Raw genomic sequence first — 18,605 nt, 5'->3', positions numbered from 1 at the left:
TTAAGACGATTCTCACCGTTTCTGGACTCAATATACGGATTATAGAAGAGACTGAAAGAATCAGTTCCTCACGAAATACATTAAGCTGTATTCTCTTGCCGGACAATAAGAGGGATCACCCAGATTTTTTTAAGCACAAAATTCACAGCTGATTGCCAAGTAAAGCTGAATATTTTACACGGTTATGAAGGCATCATTAATGCTAATTTTTTACAGAAACATTTGCTGCGACGCAGGCAGAATCATTAAGGCAAGGCTTTGTTTGTTTCTGCAGCAGTGACACACCAGAGTTAAACACTGCAAAATAAGGCTCAACTGATAAATGCAAAATATTTCAAATGAATTATCATAATAAAAACAACAAGATATTTTTTTGGTGTAAATAAAAGCCTACAAACTTTTGACAAACACGTGCAGAGTTGAAAACTCAACTCCAAAATTATACCAAAGATGAACCCAATACATGTCTAAATCATAATTGACTCGACAAAATAAAAACACGTTAAAGGAGCAAAAATAGAAAAAAAAAGAAGGAAACCTAATTACATTTCTTCTCAGTTCGCGCACCCACAGACTTGTCAGGATGAGACTTTATGCAACACATACATGTTTCTCTGCCGTCAGAGGATATGGGAATGCCTCAGTTTGAAATTTTCTACTTAAATAATTAGTCATGCTAACATAATCACAATAATTTAGACTTGGCAGACGCTGTCAGACAAGCTAATGCTGTTTATCTGTGTAGCTTTGAGCACAAACACTGTAAATGACTGGATATGTTTTCTGTTCTAGTTTCTGAAGTTTTATAAGCTTTTTCTAGAAAGCTAGAAACAACATAATATGGTGCCTCAATTCTGCAGATATCCTCTCTAAGATGAGATAATCTATATCTCCTAGATGCTAGCTGTTCATTAGCATCTGTCTTGCCAAGGCAGATGTCACCCTAACATCCGCCTCGGCTTTATACAACAATGCCAAATTAAAAATAAATCCTCCGGTACCTTCAATTACAAAATATACTTTGGCTCTTAAAATTTTACTCATTCCTGCTAAAATTTCAGGTTTTTGTGAAGGAAAGAAATGAGGCAATGATAATCATTTTCAAAATGTTTTCAAAGAAATAACTCAATATTTGTCCCGCACTTCTGAATGACAACAAATCTGCCAAAAGGAAGCATGATTAAAAATGACAACAACAAAAAAAAAAAAGAGTATACCTTTAAAACAAACACTTTGAGACTCAATTTCCATTTCCAGTCTGCATCCCTCAGGATAACATGGTAACATTTGCCCCCACTCCTGAGGGGCTGTGAGAACATTTCCTGTGTCTCCACAGATTTCAGATTTTTAGCTTGTCTCCCAAGAAGTCACTCTTTTGTTGACTTGGACGTACACTTGGATCAGGAAACTGCCAGAACCATATTTGGGTAAGTATCTTGAGATGTTAAGCACCGATTCACATCAAATCGACCTTAACGTGATTTGCTGAGAAGTTTTAGATGACATTACCCAGGCCTGGAGGAAAAAACTTTATTCTTCAGTCTGAATATACTGGCTCGCCAAACGCAGCCAGAACTTGTTGGAAACTTCTGCAGCATCTTCAGTGTTGCTGTGGATTTTTTATTTTTATTTTTGCTACCCTCCTTCAGACTGATACCTTTGTAAAATTACATTATTTTGATCTTTAGCAACCTTTCTGCAAACTGCGACGTTAGCTAAAGGCTGCAGTCAAGCAAATGTCGAGGAAGTCCTGTACTGAACTTTATTTCTGAGTCATCAGATCTAACGTAGTTGATGCTGGGCTTTAACGCAAAATGGCCGAATCCTTAAAACTGGATCAAAAACAGAGTGTAGTTCTTGCGTAAGCAGACTATTGGCAAATTTTATTATTACATTTCTCCCATCTAACAAATGTATGAGTTTCACACAATCAAAAACACATGTGAAATTCATATGTATGTATGCATGAAGATTTCAAATCTTTTAAAAGATTTACTTTTTAAATGTTTCTAAGTAGCAGAAACAGTGCGGGATACTGACCTGACCTATATATCCAGTTTTCTAAGCTGTAAAATCTGATGTTGCAATGTACCTTAAGTGCAGCGTGTTCCCCGTGTCTCAGGAGAGCCCTGGTCTGGGGCATCGTCGGGCTTTTAAATGAGCCTCGGCGGCGGTCTGGACCGCTGTCTCTGTGCTCCTCCGGTCGCTGCGGCCGCGCAGCACTACCTGGAGACCTGCTGAAAACGCACAGAGCACGTCTGCTCAGGCATTTTCCAACCAAACTGAATAATTGAGAGAATAGATGAGTCGGTCTCGACGGAGATCTTACTGCACCTCTCAGCTGCAAGTTTTTTCTTTTTCTTTTTTCTTCCCCTCTCTTCATTTCGCCTATCAGGAGGAAATAAAAGCCTGGACTGAAACTGAATGAGGATTTCATTTGATTCGTGTGATAGGTTAGATTTGCCTTGGCTTTTTGAGAGAGAATGGCTGTGGAACAGGCAATTCCTGCAATTTGGGTAAAGATATTATGGATTTATTTTAGGCCTTTATTTTCTTGTCTCATACCTTTGTTGCTATGGTAACCTTCCACATCTCCCAAATTGCCCTTTCGTCTCCCTTATGGGTGGTCTGTATTTCCCCCCTCCTCCTTTTCCCTCAACAATGCAACGCGCACTCAGGTTTTCTTTCCCCACTTATTTTTGCACGCTTCAATCCGGTTTTCATTTGGTCTGATTTTTTTTTTCTTTTAGCCGCTTTTGACGTGGAATTGACGAGGCTGGACGCCAGATGTCAGCAAACGGAGCCAGCCAATCACAAAGAGAGAAGTCTGAACGCTTCAGGCCTCAACAAAGTCTCGTATCCCCCAGGCTCCTGGAGGCGAAGATTTCCAAAGCAGTGCATATAGTTCTCACCTCACACGCACTTGAGTTTATCATAATCCCAAACACAGATCGTGTCACTGAACACAAACAACCTCATGTGAAAACGCTCTGCTGTAAAGCCTGTATCAAAAAAGAAAGAGGAAGTGCTACCTTCCTTCATGCCACATCCTCTCAGTTGTGCTTGTCTTCCCTTTTGACCCTCAGATGACAGTTATCTGCAGTTGGGCCTGTTGATCTCACAGATCTCATTAGTGTCTCTTTTCAGATCGGAGCGCAGCCCTCCAACTTCCTGCACCCCGGGTTTTGATGAGTTGTATTTTTTTTTTTTAAGAGTCAACTTCTTGTAGAGGGACTGATTTCAGCAGAAACTCCCCCGGTCTTGTTGTGGTTGCTCTCTGGGAGCTAGCTGAAGGTAAGCTTATTCAAAAAGTCTATGTTTATGACCTTGTTTGAAAGTTGCTGTCAACCTCAGGAAATGGAAGCCACACATGCATAAAACACATGTGAGGTTGGGGGGGAAGAAAAGTTGCTCACGGAGGGCTTCCTCTTTTTTCCGTATCCAGGAAACTACAGCTCGACATGCTTCATGTCATGTCTGTTTTGTCAGGATGTGTGACTTTGGGCGTTCGCCGTGCTTTGTGTCTGAAACCATAGGGGTTTAAAATATTCTGAGGTAGAGGCAGAGCCATGCGACCCTGCAGGGCTCTCCAGATCTCTGCTGTGTGAGCTGCTGACAAAAAGGAAGTGAGCAAACCTGACATTTCCTATTTTGGTGTAAAGAGTTTTTGATAAGATTTAGTGAGTTATTGGAGTTTTCTTTTCTTGTTTTGTTTTTTAGAAACCACTACCTGTTTCAGATCTTTTGGTCTGAAACAGTTCGTCAGCGAAAGACTTTCATAGGTGGAACCTTTAGAGTGACTCAAATGTTTTCACACCCCTCATTCGCAAACGTCAGCGTTTCTCATCAGGGCTTTTGCATTGGACCAACATTAAATACAGGAGTATCGTGAATGGAAAGAAAATAAAACTTTTACAAGAACATTTGCAAGTCTTTTAGGATAAATGGCTTGCTCAACTTACTTGTCACTTCATGTGCAGAGGGGTTGATTTTGTCATGATTTGCGGTTGTTGTTGGTTCGGACCCAAAAGCAGAGAGGTGAGGCAGCGACTGAGTTTGATGATTTAATCAATATTTCTAGCAAGTACAAAAGTCCAGACAGCACAGGTGAGCAAAAGGCTAGGAGCTCAATCACTGGCAGTGTCCTAATAAGTTGGCATACCAAAGCTATTCCTAGAACAGGAACGTCGGTGTTTCTTGCGATTGGGGGGCAACAAACTACTCTGTTACAGGCAGCAACTGGTCAATTTTAACAAAACAACAACACATCATGCTCCAACGGGGGAACACAGACACAGGTGGGATTAAATACACAAGAGTTAATCAGGAAACGTCAGACACAGCTGTGAGCAATCAGGGCGGACATGACGACACAGACACTAATTAACATACAGAAAAACCAAATCCTCACAGATATGTAGTTTTGCAATACTCTTTGTGTTATTGCATAATGCACGGACAGCAGACCGTTCGTTTGTCTAGAAAGTTCAGTTCATTTGTGGAGGTATGAATGCGCAATCAAACTCTGATGCGGACAGAACAAAAAAAGCAAACTCTGGTTCTCCTACAAACCTCGGGTCCTGTCTCGGATGGACAGAACTCTGGCGTGGTTGAATGGCGAGCGGACCGGAGACCGCTCTGAAAGCAGGAAGCGGACTACAGCGCAGGGTATTCTGGGTAAATGCAACCAAAACAAACACTAGCGGGAGAAATGGCTTGCTGTCTTTTACCAATGTTAAAAGAGAACTCTACGAAACAACTCTACTCTGGTGGTTGGGTGCTAGCGCAGTCATTCATCCAGCGGCCCGTCGTGTTTTTGAGTTGGAAAATGTTTAAAGTTAACAGGAAATTGATAATGTGTTAATGAAAGATTGAATATTAATACCTGAACACCAACTATAAAGTCTTAAAAAAATTGAGACATTTTAAAAAGACTTAAATAAGTAAGTAATGCTTAGCCTGGTGGACGCACAAGTAAAGTCTGGTGGCCTGCCAGGCTTATGATATGCTGTGGGAAACCCTGCTGAAATAAAATGCACTAAAATTTGTGGCAGCAGTGTAAGAACATGTGAAAGAAAAGAAACATTTGCAAGATGCTGCAAACATTTCAACTATAAGCTGTCTGTGAGTAGAATCGACATCCTCCCTTCCAGCAAATCGATCCCCAGCAGAAACAGGAGTCGGTTTGCTATGAACACATACTAAGCCATTTCTGAAAGAGGGACTTTCTTCCAACACCCCTGATAAGAAGTGTTTCTTCATTCTGCTGCCGTTTGCATGTTCAGCTCTTCCTGAGACGGTGTTTGATTGAGAGCCTCTGACTCCTCTGCAGATTCGTGCCAACAGGTCAGCAAAGCGACCGAGCCATCCAGAGGAGGGGAGATGGAGGCCGCCGCTTTCGAGTACCACAAAAAGGAGGAAGACCTGGAGGTGGAGTCTTTTCAGGGTATGTGTGTCTTAAATGAAGTGGCAGGTTGTACCGTTTTCAGACACCCACCTGCCTGTTTTGGCCATTTTCCTTCAAACTGCTTCAGGATTTCTTGCGTTTCAAATATTTAACCAGCCTTCATCTCATACTAGTTCAGTACTGGAGGCATATATAAAATTTTGTTATTGCATTGAGACTAAAATGAGGTAAAAAGGCCCTGTGGTTTTATTTTTATTTTTTTTTTTGTGGTCGTAGCATGAAAATAGATGAAGACACGCCATTTAAAAAAACTCTGAGTAAAACAATACTAATAAACAATTTAGACATTATTAAATAATTTCAAAATATACTGTAGGTATTATATTTTATTCCTTCAGAATCACAAACTGGAGTTTCCCAAACAGCCTTGAGGTTGAATAAATCGGAAACATTTTCAGCCAAACATCAAAAAATTCAGGCGAGTGAAAAATCAACATCAATGAAACAAAAAGTGTAATTTTTCTGTATTTCTCAGTATGAGATAATGATACATAACTGAAAACTGAATTAATTAATTTTTTTTCTATTTCTTTGTCATGGTACTAGTAACTGTGAAGGGTGGCATGAATACATTTTTATGTCTCAATAAGTATAAATATAACAGCATTTCCACAAGTTCACATATGACTCCCTATATGATATATTTTCCATCTTGTTCCTTTTTTCATGCCTTAATGGTTTTATGAGAAGATGTTTTGACCCTCGCAACAACTCCTGACTACATGAGAAAACAGTGGTGCTGATAGTAAAAGTTGGAGGGAAAATAAAAGCCCTGCAGAGTCGAGAGATGATTTTTAGCAATCTCAGTCCATTTGGTCCTTTTTATCCATTATCCATAAAGCATTTAAGTGTATTTTTCCGGCGAAAAAGATTCCTGACAATGTAAAAAAAAAAAAAAGATTACTGAAAACGATTTCACTTCTGGCGCAGGAGAGAAGAGGAAGCTCATCCAGCCGACATCCTTGAAAGACCCCAAGCTTGAAAACCTAAAGCAGGTAGAAGATGAGTCTTTTCATCAACAGAAAAGAAAAGAAATTATCTCTGATACGTATTTCCTTGCACGAGAATTTTCTTTGCCTTTTTGTAATCTCATTATGTAACGACCTCAAACTTTGACACATTTTTATTTCATTGACAGAGCGACACGTGTGAATTGGAAGTAAAAGTTATCAAAACATTTTTCTAACTTGAGATTTAAAAACTACATGAAACTACACAAACAAATCAAATGGATGCCATACTTTTCAGAAATTTTTTAAAGTAAAAAAAAATCATACAATTTTTTCTTTCACGTCACATTTTCTTGTCATAAAATCTCATTAACATGGATTAGATTTTATGGTTGTAACATGACAAAATATGGAAAAGTTTAAAGGTTATGAATTTTGACAAAGATGCCATTATATCAGAGCTTTGTAGTGTTTTAACTGAATATAAATGTATGCACTTTTGCATATGAATGCATGGTACCGAACATCAATTATACCTGATAAGAGAGAGAGAGGGGAAAGGCTTAGTGAAAGTTTAATGAACATAATTATAAGCGGTGATAGGAGACAGATCAGACTATGTCAGTGGGGAGTCTGACGGATCGCAGTTTAAAACCCTTTGTCGCAGGTAAATATAGCAACTTAAGTGTTTCAGCCACGTAATGTTATAAATAAACCCTCAAATCAGAACAAAATGCAAGTGAAACAGCAGCTTTTCCCATGTCTGTCCAGTTCATTCTCACGTCGTCGCTGAGAACAGACAAAGCTTATTTAAGAAGCAGCCAGGCTCTCGTGCTGTTATCTTATTTTTTTTTTTTTCATCTGCTGCATTGGTAAAAGAAAAACGTTTGTGAGAAGGTGAGGTGTTTGATGTTTCTGACTGTGTGATTAATTGTGTCCTGAGAGGCCTTGGTGGACTGGATCAATAAGACTTTGAAAGCAGAGCACATCGTGATACAGAGTCTGGAGGAGGATCTGTACGATGGACTCGTCCTTCATCACCTGCTGGGTGAGACGTTACACGTTTGATGTCCCATTAAATCACTCAATCGTGATTTCAATAACTGGACCGAGAACAAATGAAACGGGCAGTCCCAGAAGCTTAACCCCGAGCTCATAAATAACGTCTTCCTGGTTTCTGCAGCCAGATTAGGCAACGTGAAGCTCGACGTGGAGGAGATAGCGCTGACCGGCTCCTCTCAGCTCCGTAAGCTGGAAGCCGTCATGAAAGAGCTGGACAAGATGCTGGGCGTGGAGGACGGCTGCCCGATCAAATGGGACGTCAAACGTGAGTCGACGCAATTCGACTTGGACTCTGCAACAAAAAAGCAACAAGTGATCAAATGTCCCCTTCTGGCACCGACTTCAGCTTCATTTCATGACAGGCTTTGGTGCTCGCTTGAGGGTGCCATCTAAGCTCACACCAGCTGGAAGGAATTTGAAAAGGGAGATCGAGTTAGTTTGAGGAAAATAAGACCAAGAAAACATGGGAAATTTTCCCAGATTTTATAAGCAAATGATTATCTAAATGTGAAATGTGTGTGCACATATTTTTTAGGGCGTCTTCTTTTTGTGATGACGTAACCTGATGATGCAGAGCGATGTGACTCTCAATTTAATCCAGGTGTTACAGAAAAATCTGTGACCCATCATTTTCTGTGACCGCAGGGGGCGGAGGTGCGATTATTCTGGCCAGAGTGATCTGTGACCAGTGTGATTTTAGCTATTTGAGGGTTAAATATTGTTATAAATACACCCAGATTGTAGTGATGAGGTGGTAGAACTCTGAAAAATAGTTGTTTTAAACTTTGACATTATTTACAGGCCTGTGCAGTAAGATCACAGATTATTCTAGCTAGAATAATCTGGCCATTTCTTAATCTGTTACCGATTTATTAAATGACCACAGCTGGTTTGCATATTTTAACGATGGCACATAGGGATTCAATGCGATGGTCAGTGTTCAGCCTCAAATACAAAGTAATGCATTATATTTATGGAGGAAATATAATGCATTACTTTGTATATAATATAATGCATGGAGATATAAGATTCATGGCTAATAAAAAAGCCATGAATATTAAAATCCCAGATGTGTCAGTATTTGCACTCTTTCGTCCCCTGCGGTCACAGAAAATGAACAGATTTTTCTGTAACACCTGTTTTGCAAATTGCAGCTAATAAAAATGACAGGGCTCTTTTAGTTTGAGTGTCGCTTGAGTTCAGACTGGTTTCTCGGCAGCCAGAGCATTTTGATACCTCAGCAAACATTATTTTGCCATTTCCCCCCCCCACAAAAGCTGGAGACAGTGCTTTTTGAAGACTAGTGAAGTACACTTTACTGCCTATTTGTTTCGTTTTTTTTCTCAAAGGCATGGTTCTCAGAAAGAAAGATGAGGTATTAATACTCATAAGATATATGAGGTGAGTAATTTTAGCTAGGTAGCTAATTGCTAGCCTCCTACCTCTGGCAGTTATGCTAGCTGCTATGCTCACTGACAAGCTAACTACCGTTAAGCTAAAAGCAATGCAGCTATTTCTTCGTATTTTATGCATTTATACACAAAACAGACATGTTTTCAAGGCATAGGAAGGTTGCAGGTATCAAAATATTACAATTTGCTAAATGTGTATCCCTGTTTTCCTTGAGTCATGAAGCCGTTTTTGAGAACATCCCTGAATGTCTTTCTCCAAAATTACCCATTTTAGTTGTGCTTCTGTTTTATTTGTCCAAGATCCTTTTGGTTTATCTTAGTTGCCACACCATATGTTTTTGAGATCTGTCACATCAGTCCAAGCTGAACTTTTTTTTTTTCTTTTTTGTTTTGTTTTGTTTTCCGTTGTTTGCCTGTCAGTCATCCACAACAAAGATCTCCTAGCTACCATTCATCTGCTGGTTGCCATGGCAAAAGCCTTCCAGCCTGAGCTAAATCTGCCACCGAATGTGAAGATTGACGTTGTCACAGTAGAAGTAAGTCTTTTCAGCCCCGGACCTGCCTGGTGAAATTCCCACGCAGCTTTGGCTAACTTTTCATTTTCACGCAGGTAAGCAAGAGCGGAATCAAATCTGAGGTGCAGACCGAAGTCCTGACAGAGGACAGGTGAGTGGATTTCTGCGTCTTGCTTGTGTCTTACTCTCATTTCATTTATATAAAAAAAACAAAAAACAGAAGTCATATCACATTTATTTTCTTTTTCTGCAGCAATGCAGGCTCAGACTCCTCCAGCTATCCTGGAAGTGAGTGAGAGTGGTCAGAGGTTGAGCTGAAGTGACATCTTGAATGTTGTCCAAACACCATTAAAGCCTAACACATTTTTCTGGATGTCTCACCAACCCAGGGGAAGATCCCATTGAGCAACTGCTGAAGCTTGAGGCTACCAAGGTCAACACAGTGAAGAAGGTAAAAAAAAATAAAAAATAGACGACAGGAGGAGACATGCTGGCATTGTTCAAGGTGTTGATGCTCCCAACTTTAGAGATTTGTAAAGTTAATGCATAAAATACACCTCATACTGTGTGGGCTTGTGGTCCGCACTTCAACTTTCACTATAGTGAACAAGTCTGCTTAGTCCTGTCACTGTAACATTTTCTTTTTAGGGATTATCCCATGTTGGAGATCTAAACTACAAAAAGTCCAGTCAATTTAACATCTCTTCACAAAAATAGGCGAACATGAAAATAATGGACTGTTGATTTTTGAATCTGTAATGTAAAATGATCCAATTAAAGCAGGATGCTTTAGTTAGCTCCACAATTAGCAGTTGATTAGGCGGGACAAGGCTAGGCATGTTTATTAGCACAGCAGGATCCATACACAAGGTCATTCAAAGTGCTAAAAACTGTTCAAGAAAAAGATAAACAAAACAATAACTGTAATCATTTAAAGATGACATAAAAGGAAATAAACAGTCAAATGCACATTTAGACATTTAGACAAGATAAGTGTCATTTCCTTGACCCACAAAGCTGGCTTACCCTATTGATGTCAGCCAATGACGGTGCCCTCTGCACCCGGCGAGTCAGGGCTGTGATAAAAGTGGCCTGACATTTGCCCACTTTGGTGCATCGATCCTTTCACAAAACACTGGGAGGCAGCAAAAAAGGCGCCTTAATCCGGCCTTGAAGTGTTTTGTAAGAGCTAATAACACTTCCAGTCCCGATTTAAAGAATCCAATAGTTTTTGGACGTCGGGTTTACAGGGAGTTCGTTCCAGAGCTGGTGAGCGTAGAAACTAAATGCTGTCCGCGCTGGTCCTTGCAACACTGAGCTAACAAGTCTCTGAAGACACGAGGCGTCTAAAAGGATCCCACGAGACGTTCAGGTCCAACACCATTCTGTGAAGTTCAATAACACCATTTAAAAATCTATCCTTTTACTAACAGGGACTCGGTGCAATCCTGTGGTGTGATCCATTTCCCTGGTGCCGGTCAGGACTGTGGCAACAAGGTTTTGGTTAAGCTCTGATTAATTGTCTTGCATATGCCAGTGAAGGCACCGTAAATATGACTTAAAATAGTGAAGCTAAGTTTTCACTTTACACCTTTGGCTTTGTAGGTCTGGGTCTAAAACCACACCAAAGTTGCTCACGTTCTGTAATTTTTAGCCCAATTGGATCTAGTTGAGTGCTGATCTCAAACATTTCATTTTGGATACCAAAAAGAAAAAAAAAGCAGACCAAGTGAGTATAAAGGACTTGTAGAATAAAATGTGTCATCAGCATGGTTATGTTAAGCAAGTAAATTTGTAAAAATGGAGCCTGGAGGAACACCGCATGTGATTGTTGTTCACTCAGACACAGCTTTTATAAATGACATAATGAAGTCTTGATTTGCTAAATTAGATGTTTCGCAGTTTCACAAGTACCCATCAACTCTACTGTTTGCCAATATTTTATGACCAGCAACTGCATCAAATGAAGCACTGACATCCAGTAAAAGTAAAGACAGATGCATTTGATGCAAAACTATGTCAGTCTTTGATCTGTGATGTGTTTCAAGCCAAGCTGGCCACGGAAGAGAACATTTTTCATCAGAACAACTTATTTGTTGAAGAGCTGACATTTCAGTTTTCCTTCTTGCCAATAATCTTCATACTGCTGGACCTACATGTTTATACGATGTACTGTCATAGTTTGTCTCTCTAGGAGGAAATCCTCTGTTTGTCGAACCAAGCAGCCGATGTTGTGAGGTTACGCTGTCATTACTTGTAGATCAATGTCCTATTGACAACCTTAGATGTGCTTGTTGTGCTCAAATGTGTTTCGCTGAGCTTTCTCAACAGGATTGCCTTCAAATCTCCAGGTATTTCTGAGTCCAACTTTCAAAGGACTTCTCTAATCTAATCATATGTTCAGTGTTCAGTACAAGTAGAAACCATTCAAAGTGAACTAATTCGAGGTGTCTTCAGGATGCCAGCGATGACTGGCATTTTGATCCTTCACAGGTTTTACTTCTAAGAATACAACGCGATAAAAGGCAAAGAACATGGACTTGGTGGTTTTATCGTCAGAGGAAATTCACACTCTGCCTGTTGCATTAGTTTTTATCGGCTGTTTATTTGGCTGCAACTACAGTTAAACTTTGTGAACTTTAGTGACTTAGCCAAGTGTCTCTTTTCCTTCTCCGGTTAATTTTCAACTGTTTGACCAATTTATTGCGTGACTTTTAGTAATGGCTGCACACAGTAACAGTTGCTACTTTACTATGAGCCTGATTACATCCCCTACTACAGTGGATGGCTTTGGTGACGGCACCTTTACTTACTCCCTCACTTCTCAACTTCCGCTTTCAGGCCATCTTACACTTCGTCAACCAGAACATGGCATCGCTGGGTCTGCAGGTGGCTGATATGGACAAACAGGTACAATCTGACGGTTCGTTTACTCCAGGCTGCCGAATAATAAAAATAGACTCTACATTTAGCTTGCCTGAGATTTTATCACTGTTTGTATGAACGAGATCCAAAGTCCCGCGTTTCTGTCCCAGTTTGCTGATGGAGTGATATTGCTGCTGCTGATTGGCCAACTGGAAGGCTTCTTCATCCCACTGGTTGACTTCCACCTGACCCCTGCTAATGACGCCGAGATGGTAGGGTGTATGATTTTAAAGTTTGAAGTCTTCTTTTCATCAAATTTCAACATCTTAACATGATTTTTTTATATTTAAAATAAACGGTTGTGCGATGAAGACCTTCACTCTACTAGGATTTCTAAAAACCTTTGCTTTTATGTGTCTAATTTCTTATCTAACCACTCAAAAACAGGCACAAGTACCTATTATAATGCATGTTTTGATCAAATGCATTTATGCAATTAACATCATAAAGCACTTGTGCCAATATCTTTGATCTTATTTTACGTTGGGCCAACAGGATGCGGCCTGTGAAGGTAAAACCTCTTTTATCTGAAATACGACGGGTTCATGAATAATTCACTGGGGCAACGACATCCGCTAACATCTTCCCTCTCAGACATATAGACGGTAAAATGATAGGAACAAAGTAATCAAAAATATATCTTTGTGTCTGATGTTTAGTAGTTATATGTTAAGGACTTTCCACACTCCTATTACCAAGAGTTGGAGGATTTAATTTCAAAAACACAAGGCGTGGCTGGAACTGCAAAATGAAATATTGACGTCATATCGGAACATAATTCGTATTTAAGGAGATAAAACAGGTTTTAAATGTGAATTAGCATTATTTAAACTCACTTTGATAAATATGTTTGTGCTTTGTTTTTGGACTGCAGCTTCATAATGTGACGTTAGCACTGGATCTCCTGGATGATATTGGCCTGCAGCTGCCCAATATTGACCCGCAAGGTGAGGAAAATGACGTCACTTTCCAGAGGAGCAAAAAACACAATCACAACACGGCACAAAATATTGGCTTGATGGCAGAAAAAAATCTAGCGTCTGTAAAATTACTGCAAACCGAGTCAGATAGCTGAAAGCGCCCCTGCTCCAAGACAGCAGTGTCAAACTAATTCATATTATCTCCTCTATCAGCAGCATTTATCCGGCTGAAATGGGAAAAGCTAAAAATCTGTTTGTGTGTCAGGTGGGACGCTTTGTCCACGGAGAATTTAATCGCTGGAGTGGAGAGAGGGATCGACGGTGTTTCACAGGAAAAAGATGAAATTGTTCAGGGAATATAAATGAGCGTGACTCGCGTCTTAGTATTTATACCTTAAGATGATTTTCTCCGTCTCAGGCCACCATCGTTCCTTTAGAGAGGAGCAGCAGAAAAGGCAGCCTCAAAGGGACAATGTTGTCTTGGTGTCCTCTGATAGGAAAAGGGATTTAACCCAGCTCCTCTGCTGCAGGAGCGTTTGCCTGCGAGGAGGAATCCATGTTCATGAGCCGTGCTATCCTGGATATTATTGTTATCGGGCTCAAAATGTTGATTGTATCTGTGTACTATATTAAAAAAAAGTGTCTTTCAACTCCAATTTGAAAATTGCCGTACTAATGATACAATTATAAACCTCTGAATATGAGTTTTTCATCCAGCAAAAAAAAAAAAAGAAGATATTTCTCCTTTTGATGCTTCCAGCCAATTTACAGCATGCAATGCTTAAAAAGACAAAACTCGACATTATAGTACATTGGACAAAATGTTTTCTGTTTTTGGTCAAACTGGAATATCAGAATTATTTCTATTAGCAAAATAGCAAAATTTGAGATTTTTAGAGAATTTTTTTGTACTTTTCTTCAAATTGAGGAGAAATATGCCTGGGAATAATTTGGGAACACACAGATAGCAATTTTATGACTTAGTACGTTTCCGATTAAGGTTAATGAATGCAACATTTGAATTAAATGGTAGCGCACCTGAGGATTTCAACCTCCAACACGCTGCTCACTTTGTGACATCATGGAGCAAATCTTAAAAATATCAGGCAAAATTATGGACCTCGATAACTCTGGTTCATTTTGGGGGACAGTTTTTATCCGTTAAAGTATAAAAACCAGTCAGTAATCATTATGTCTCACAGATAAATGTGTTGTGGTGTGAAATGTAGCTTGAGCTGCAGGCTGAAGCTGTTCAGTGAAACTCATCATTCGCGTTGACACAAGCTGAAAGGCCGCTCCGAGAGGAAGAAGGCATTGCTCTAAAGGGAACATAAAAAGCACAGTTACGGTTTGCAGAAGCACTCATTTGGTAAATATTGAGTTAAATATCTGTGTTTTGGAGTAGCCATTTCAAAACTCGGATCTTAGTCCCGCTGAAGATTTTTAAGCAGATCTGAAAAGGTGTGTGAACAATTCAGTTGTTACCTGACTGGAGGAATCAGCCAAAATTCCTGCCAGCTGTTGCGAGAAACTTCGGGAAGGATACAGAAAAATTAAACAAAATCGATTTGCATGGCTTTGGATGGTTTCACATAATACTGTACAATACAGCAACGTAATGAATCAACTAAAATTTGACCATTTTATCGTCCCGTGCAGTGTAGTATTTAACCACTTTATGACTTTTTATTGCATTGAATGTAGTTGCACAGTAAAACACTGAAGCAAATAATAATGTAGAGAATACCATTAGAAAAATATTTATGATATTTTTATAGTACTCGGTGTTTATTAACATAAAAATATGGCATGACACTGTAAACCACAGGTTACTCTCATGCGGTAAGTAGCAAATATAATCAGTTGCTGTATAACTTTTTTCACTGCAAATAGGAGAACAACGAAGCAAGGGAAACAACCGATATATCGGGACCTGAGTCCATCAGTACCAAACAGATTGATTTGGTATCGATCCATCAATTGGTATTGATGGATACGAATCCATCAATTACCAAACAGGTCAATCTTTCCTCTCCGTGCATCCGTTACCAACTGGATGATCTTTTGGTTGAGTTTCAACTTCCCTCTTACAGGCACTCAAACTCGCCCATTCTCTTCTCCACCGGACGCGCACGGCGCCTTTTCAACCTTAAAATAAATTCCCGACACTATAACTGATCATGTAAAGACCGGCACGATTAATCTAAGTCCAGAGGTGGCAGTTAATTTAATTCATTTTTACTGTCTTTTTAATTAATGCCATAATTGCTGTAATGAAAGGATGAATTCCAGGACTAAAGGCCTTTAAACGGGAGCATGCTGTGCGTGTGTTAATTAGATGAGCGAGCGATGAAGTCAATCTTAATGTCACGTTCATTCACTTATTGAGTCCCACCAAGGACAGAGAGATCAAATTTCTGCCTAATGGATTTTTCTTGTCCTCCTGATCTATTGACCCGCCTGAGTGGATTGTGAGAGGAGCTATTAGCTAATGTCCACAAAGCGTGGTCGCAGTCACGGCGCTTCGACTTGGCCAGGCTGATTACGTAACATTTGTCCTGTGAATATTGTGACAGATATCGTCTCTCAGGACGTCGCCGCCACCTTGAAGGTCCTTTACGCCCTGTTCAGGAAGCACAAAAGGAACTGAGGGAGGAAGACAAGATGAGCTGCTGGAAATAAACAAGAAGATGGGAGGGGAAAAGTGTTTGCTGTGTAATTTATTGCTGTATTTTTGTTTTTTGGGTCGTCGTACAGATTTAGACAAAAACAGTGGGATCTATTTTCGAACATTTTAGCTTTTATGACTGGGGGCATTTTATGTAGTATAGGCTAAATGTGTTTTGAAAAATATATATATATATTTTTTGTAAATATCTTGAGAACTCAGGTTGAAAAGTACATCTTCTCAATTAAAAAAAAGGTATTAAATTTTACTTTTATCAAATTTGGAGGACAGCAAATACTTCAGTGTTGGTGGCAGCAGCAAACTGCTTAAGTGAGTCAGAAAACTGATATTTTTTTAAGACTCTGCACACCTGACGGAGCCTCAGTTAGAGAAGCAAGAAACGCAGCTGATTGGAGTCAGTTTATGCAAATAAATCTTTACATCCAGAAAACTAACATCTGACTATCATCACAGAAAAAAAAGAAAGAAAGAAACGGTTGTTCACAGTTTAGAGCAGATTTTGTTTTACAGGTTTTCCGTGCTGAAACGTTTCAGTGATATGCCAAATTTGAATTTTTTTTTTACTGTTGCCACTAAAACCTTTGCAAAGTTTTGTCTACTTTTATATTTATGAATGCTATTGTGAATAATATGTTTCTCTTGACGGTGACAGTATCATCAATATCTTAACTTCAGATGGACGACTAATATAAAGAAATATTCAAGGTACGGCATGTGGATGTAACTTAACTGTAGCTTAATCGACTGCATAAATATTAGGTCATGTGTCCTTGGTTGTGTATGTATTTCCATAAAGCTTCACTCCCTGGTAACACAATTCATGTGTCGTCTCTTATATTTTAAATTCAGCCTGAAGAAATTGTTTATTGTTGTTGCATCACTCCCTAAAATGATATTGATGCTTCCTCCTGTGTTCCTGCTAATGTTATCTGTATAAAACTCCTTTTCACAGCAGAGCGAACAGGAAGTGGTGAGAAACATAAGAAAAGCATGCACTTACCTATCCAGTGACTCCATTACTGGTCATAACTTATATCATTTATTATTTCTAAGCCCATAATGTCCTTCGTCCACTTTGCTATTCCCACTTTCTGACTCAGCTGCTTTTTCCTGGCAGCGTTGCAGAGAATGTAATGGCGGCGGAGAAGCAGCTTACATTCAGGACGGTTGTTCAGTTCAACATGTTCAGCTGGTGTTATACTTAATTACAATACTGCACACTATACAACATTTACCATTTTATTCAGGTTCAAATTTTAAAATATGGATCATCATATCCTAAATATACAGTTCTTGAGGCACCTTGTGTGTTCTAGCTAATTTAGGGCATTAGCGTACTGCTTTAATCCAATTAGCCATTTTTTAAACTGGAGAAATCCACTTCCTGAGCCCCATCTGAATTATATATTTAGGATGATCCATATTTTCTTGGTTAAAAAGACTTCTTGTATAATGTTGAGGATTTATGTGGCATTGAGGTGATCAAGTTAACTTTCTGCAGCTGCAGACCTGATGAACCAGAGGCAGATGAAAGCTTTCAAAGGCCTGGAAGCAAACAATCATTTTGTTTTAGGTTGGGTCAATTATTTAGGATCAAAAGAAGCATTAAATGGCTGCCGACTTGTTTCTGCCCTGGTCAGTAGTGAGTTGTGCTATTTTAAGTAGTTAGTCTATGATTACTATCACTAACGCAAAGATTAAGCTATTCAAGTGTTTCCTCCAGTGTATTATAGGCCTGGCGGTCCGCCATGCTTTACTGCCCCCGCCGCCAGGCTAAGCGCTGCTTGTTTGTTGTAAATTACGTAATTTTTATACATGGCAACAGTGACGATGAAGGTTTATGAGTAGTCATGGTAAAATCCGTTTACGCGCAATGGCGACATCTAGTGGTTAATGGAAGAAAACTTTTTCTTTCTTTTTTTTCCACCGGTACCACTACCTGACATTAGCCACCTACAGCTACCCCTGGAGGGAACTGGCGCCTCTTCGGGGCAGTCCCCCGAGAGCCACAACAGCAACCATCGAACTAGCGGGTTTAACGAAAAATGGTTAGCAGAGCCGAAGTTCAATGGGTGCCTTTATAAAACCAAATATGGTAAGCATGTTTTGTACGAATATAACGCATTTTAATTTATCCTGAGTTAACAGCAAAGTGTTGCTATTAAATTAAGCATTAGATGTTTCGTTGCTAAAGCTGTTTTGTGGCGTTCTTGGGTATGTTTTGCCGTACAAATATTTTCTCAACTACAGTCTTACAAAAGGAACACTTTTGACACTGTTAACTAAAAATACAATTAAAATAAATACAACTTGTTTGCACTTACGTTGAATCCTACTTTAACAGCTATACTTATAAACAAATGAAATTAGCATAAATTAAGTGCAAACAAAGCACCAACACGTCTCGCATCAAAACCACTGAATAACAAAAGAAAACTCAAAGAAAAAGAGAGATGCTCTTCTTTATCGAGCTTTGATCTTTACAAGTGGCACAGGAAGCATGTTGGATCTGCACATCATCCTTCTGAGTTTTGTAAAGAATTCTTCCAGAACCTTATCGAAGTCCATGTCAGTCACACGAGGTCCATTTATTCTGATTCGCAAACACGCTGTGAGGCTTTTGCCCTGAAGCCTGTTTCTGAGGTCCATCTTTATCTATTGAATA

The 18,605-nt window shown here is 39.5% G+C and overlaps 1 protein-coding gene across 5 annotated transcripts; it reads left to right on the top strand.

Moving 5' to 3' along the window:
- The first annotated feature begins 1,060 nt into the window (after window positions 1–1,060).
- LOC103134466 (gamma-parvin-like) lies at window positions 1,061–16,757 on the top strand. Of its 5 annotated transcripts, none has more exons than XM_016668790.1 (14): window positions 1,061–1,427; window positions 3,216–3,294; window positions 5,333–5,446; window positions 6,398–6,462; window positions 7,363–7,465; window positions 7,601–7,744; window positions 9,312–9,427; window positions 9,502–9,557; window positions 9,660–9,694; window positions 9,796–9,857; window positions 12,248–12,316; window positions 12,442–12,543; window positions 13,206–13,278; window positions 15,828–16,757. In XM_016668790.1, exons 3-14 carry the CDS (start codon window positions 5,383–5,385, stop codon window positions 15,899–15,901), a joined length of 963 nt encoding a protein of 320 aa, XP_016524276.1. In that variant the 5' UTR covers window positions 1,061–1,427; window positions 3,216–3,294; window positions 5,333–5,382; the 3' UTR covers window positions 15,902–16,757. The 5 variants fall into 5 exon arrangements, with proteins under 5 accessions (XP_016524276.1, XP_016524275.1, XP_007546788.1 ...); XM_016668789.1 differs by having other exon boundaries at window positions 2,751–3,294; XM_007546726.2 differs by lacking the exon at window positions 1,061–1,427 and having other exon boundaries at window positions 1,450–3,294.
- The last annotated feature ends 1,848 nt before the right edge of the window (window positions 16,758–18,605 follow it).

Source organism: Poecilia formosa, unplaced genomic scaffold (assembly GCF_000485575.1).
Source record: "Poecilia formosa unplaced genomic scaffold, Poecilia_formosa-5.1.2 Scaffold17, whole genome shotgun sequence".
In the NCBI taxonomy this organism is placed as follows: Eukaryota; Metazoa; Chordata; class Actinopteri; order Cyprinodontiformes; family Poeciliidae; genus Poecilia; species Poecilia formosa.
The sequence above is the reverse complement of the archived record's forward strand: the minus strand, read 5'-3'. Positions and strand labels throughout refer to the sequence as shown.

Coding starts and splice junctions, on each gene's coding strand:
- LOC103134466 (XM_007546724.2), top strand. CDS start 4,590: ATGGACAGAACTCTGGCGTGGTTGAATGGCGAGCGGACCGGAGACCGC. Junction 9,428..9,501: donor TTGACGTTGTCACAGTAGAA/GTAAGTCTTTTC, acceptor ATTTTCACGCAG/GTAAGCAAGAGCGGAATCAA. Junction 9,858..12,247: donor AGGTCAACACAGTGAAGAAG/GTAAAAAAAAAT, acceptor TTCCGCTTTCAG/GCCATCTTACACTTCGTCAA.